At 39.8% G+C, this 4149-nt stretch overlaps 1 protein-coding gene across 1 annotated transcript; it reads right to left on the reverse strand.

Moving 5' to 3' along the window:
* Nucleotides 1-372: 372 nt before the first annotated feature.
* LOC149264004 (uncharacterized) lies at nt 373-1323 on the reverse strand. The gene has a single exon (XM_089393665.1). The coding sequence runs from the start codon at nt 1321-1323 to the stop codon at nt 373-375; it is 951 nt and encodes a 316-aa protein (XP_089249791.1).
* Nucleotides 1324-4149: the final 2826 nt, after the last annotated feature.

The following is a 4149-nucleotide window of genomic DNA, read 5'->3' on the forward strand; positions in this document are numbered from 1 at the left end:
GTTCCAGTTTAGGCGGTCGTAGGATTTTGACAGATCCAGCTTTATCATCATTCCTCTCTCCTTTTTTTGTTTTGGGGAATGGATCACTTCCTCGGCTACTACCGGACCATCTAGGATTTGTCTCCCCTCCACAAATCCATTTTGTTCCAGGGAAATTATGTTAGAGAGAATTGGCTTCAGTCTTTTATCCATCAAGGTAGAAATAATTTTATAAATTACATTACAAAGGGCTATTGGGCGAAAACCTTGGGCATTCTCAGATTTAGCCGATTTAGGAATAAGAGTAAACATGGTAGAGTTGAGACTCAGCCATACCTTTTGTTGTCTATGAGACTCTTCTACCACCTCCAGAATACCTTGTCCCAGGAAGTGCTAGCCTGCTTGATAAAATTCCTCCGTAAATCCATCCGGTCCTGGGGCTTTATTTTTCTTCATTCCTTTTACTATTTCCTCCACTTCTTCCAACGTTGCTGCTCTCATCAAAGCTTTATTTTGGTCTTCAGTTATTATCTTGGGAATTTCATTGCAGATCCTTCCTATTGCCTCATCTCTATTGGCTTGTAGCTCTGTCAGCAGATCTCTGTGATACTCAACTAATACCTGTTCAATTCCTTCATGTTCTGTTATTCTTTTCCCTTCTTTGTTTAAAATAGAGAATATTCTGTTCCTTTGCCTGTGTTGAACCATGGCTTGATGGAAGAACTTTGTGTTCCTTTCTCCATCGCGTAGCCAATTTATCTTGGACTTTTGTCTCCATAGAATTTCTTCCTGTTTTCGCTGTTCCTCTACTTGACTAATCAGTATTCCTTCTTCTCTTCTCTTCTCCTCATTTCTTCCTTCTGTTATAACTTTCTGTTGTAGCTCTTCCATTTTCCTCTCTAATCTTTGCTTCTCCATTAAAATGTTCCTGAACTCTTCCTTGTTCCATGTTTTGACTTTACCTTTGAGTTCCTTGAGCTTTAGATGAAAGGTATGCATCTTACATCTCCCTCTTTGTTGACTCTGGGTCCACCATTCCTCTACTTTCGGCATGAACTGATTATTCCTAAGCCAAAAAGCCTCGAACCTGAATGGGCACTTGTAGGGGTTCTTCTTAATATCTATCTCCAATCTAATAGGCCAATGGTCAGATCCCATGGCAGGTAGGATCATTGCCTCTACAAAAACATCCCTGTTTAAGATCTGTTCTGATACTAAGAATCTATCCAATCTGGATGCTATTTGATTTCTGCCTCCCCTTCTATTATTCCAAGTATGGACCCCATTAATCGTCGGAATATCTACCAATATTTGCTCTATTATCATTTCGCTGAAAGCCTCCATGTCTTGGTCCGGTCTACTTATTCCTCCTCTCTTTTCTCCTAGGGTTTTAATCATATTAAAGTCTCCTCCTACAATCCACAGAATCCCAGGGAAGATCCTGCGGTAGTTTGCATGTTTTTAAGGAAGTTTTTGCGTTCCCTTGGGATGTGCGGCCCATAGACTCCGGTGATGAGTATCCACTCAGATGACCCTATCATTCTGAATGAGCCTGAGAGGATTCGGGGGAGGCTGACCCAATTTTTGAATTGCACCTCCTCTGGGTTCCACAGGATTGCCAATCCTCCCGCTGTGCCTGTCGCATCTTGACCCACGACTTCATAGTGTAACTTGTATTTTCTCATTATCTCTTCTAATTTTTGAGAGCTGATCTTCGTCTCTTGGATTATCATTATCCTAGGTTTGTCTTTCTTCACCCTATCCTTCAGATAACTCTATTTTCCTTTACTGTTGAGACCTCTGATGTTCTAGCTTGTGACAATCATTTATAACTTTTTGGATGGTTGTTGAAATACCTCTGAGAGAGGTATGACTGTACCTGAATTTACCAGAGTTTCCCCTACCACCTGAATATTTTCGCTCATTGGTCGTCTTCCTCTTTTCCTACCTCCTTTGCCAGCACTGCCTGTTCCCATACTCTGTGTTTCCTACATTCCTGTTTGTTCCAATTGACTTGTCAGAAGGGTTCCCTTCTTCTCCTTGTATTTCTGGAACACCTCTTTGTATAACTGTTTTTGCTCCTCTGGGATGAACCTCTCATCCAAGTTCTTCTAGTCCTATAATAGCCTTTTCATTACTTGCTCCTCGTCATTTTCATTCTCCTTTTGAGGATCAATCTCCATCTGCGATTGTTCTATTGATATGTCTGTGTTCCCTTCTATCCCTTCTTTTTCCATGTTTCCTTGGTTTGAGTCTACCTCTTTTGTATCTTTGGTAGGGTCCATGGGTTCTTCTGTGCTTTCTCCCTTTTCCATCTCTCCCTCTTCTTCCTGGAGTACATTGAACTTGTTTTGACATTCTACTGGAGCTGTTTTGGTGGTTTGTGGCCTTATTACTGTTTCTTTCCCGGACCTTCTTTTTATTCGTATTTCCTAGAAACCCTCCTCCACTCCTTATATGTCTTTTGTCCTTCTCCTTTCTGCTTCTGCTTTCCTTGATGTTTCCTCTGCAATTTTCAGTGGGCATTGTTTAAAGAGATGGCCATATTCATGGCACCTTCTACACCTGAAAGGTATATGTTCGTAATCCATCGGTTGCTGCCATACTTCATCATGGTATTCTAACTCTATGTACTCCGGCAGGGGTTCTGATATGTTCATGTATACACATATCCTAGCATAGGATGTGTATCTCCCTCGCTTTGTGGTCTCTGCTACTTTGACAAATGACCCTATTGTATTGCCTATTCCTTCCAGGATCTCGGGGTCCCAAAACTCTATTGGTAAACCAAACAATCTAACCCAGATGGGTGCTGCTAACATCTTTTCTTGGTCTGGATTGTAACAGTCTTCCCAGTGCCTCATGAATAAACCAGCGTTATTCATGAAATACGGACCCCCTTCAAAGGTTCTTTCCTTGTCCTCTAGATTAGCAAATATCACTGTAAAAAAGCCCTTTGCCCCCAGCTTCAGATCTATATGTCCTTTCGGTTTCCATCTTTGTTGTATCCACTTCGCCAGGTCTTTTTTTGCCGGCCAGAACCCTTAGGGCGTGGTCCCTCATGTAGCATCTATACTCTTCAAGTTTGTTGTTCAGGATCACAAACCTCGGTTTTTTCAGGGCTCTGGGAAGGCATCTACCTCCAAATCTTGTTTGCCATTGGTTTCCCATCACCGGCGCATCTCTACTGTCTTCCTTTGATTCTCTTCGTAGTCCTCTTCCACTTGCTTCTCCCACAGTTACGTTCTTCTAGGAGGGGATCTCTCCCCTCCCTGGATCCCCTGCCATGGCTCCTTTCAGTTCCTCCTTAGTTTATGAACCTACCATTCTCTCTTTTGTGCTATCGTTGCCTTGGTTGTGCACAGGATGCTCGTCCTCTGCCCTTACCTCAACTGTTGCTTCTCTTTCCGCCTCTCCGATGTTAACCCTAATGCTTCAAAAACCCTCGCCAGTTCCTGAACTCGACTTCTTCATCCTTAGCAATCATCCATCGATAAGAACAAACTCCACTATAACATCCTGGCAAAATGGTGTGTTATTTAAACTTCATCCTTTCAATTATTTTGCAATTATGATCTTTTACCATTTTATAAATAGTATACCCTCTTTTCCCTTGCTCAAAACTATAAAATTATATAACTTATTTTCCTAATATTTTCCAAAAAACCTCTAGGAATCTACTTTAAAAATATCCAATATTCAAAAATAGCTTCTAAAATTGACTTAAATAAAATAATTTAAACCCCATATAAGCGTTTATTACACCCTGCATTAAGTATCTTTTACTTCAGTAATTAACAAGTCCAATTTCCTTTTTTCGTACTATTAAGTTTTATATTAAAACATAAATACTTAAACCCAATATGTAACTCAACTTGTTGATTAGAAAACAAGAAAGAGAAATACCTTTTATCTTTATTATTTACCACCATCTAAATTATAGTGGATCTACCTACATTAGTTGTGATACCTGTAATTGTGTAGTATGAATCTATAAACTCCTTAGGCTTTCAACATATCTTTTAATACCGTGACAAAACAATAATATATCATATAAAGATGACATATTAGATAGGTACATAGTTTTTCCTATCTTTGTCTTTTTCAAGCAACATATTCTTTTCACATTTATTAATGGCCTATTCAAATACTCTTTTAAACCTTTTATCC

The sequence above is a fragment of the Pinus tabuliformis genome, chromosome 6, assembly GCF_031772625.1.
Source record: "Pinus tabuliformis cultivar Carrire ecotype Pingquan chromosome 6, CPIR1, whole genome shotgun sequence".
Lineage (NCBI taxonomy): Eukaryota > Viridiplantae > Streptophyta > Pinopsida > Pinales > Pinaceae > Pinus > Pinus tabuliformis.

Excerpts from the sequence above, each read along its gene's own strand:
- LOC149264004 (XM_089393665.1), bottom strand. The coding sequence starts at position 1,323 with ATGGAGGCTTTCAGCGAAATGATAATAGAGCAAATATTGGTAGATATT.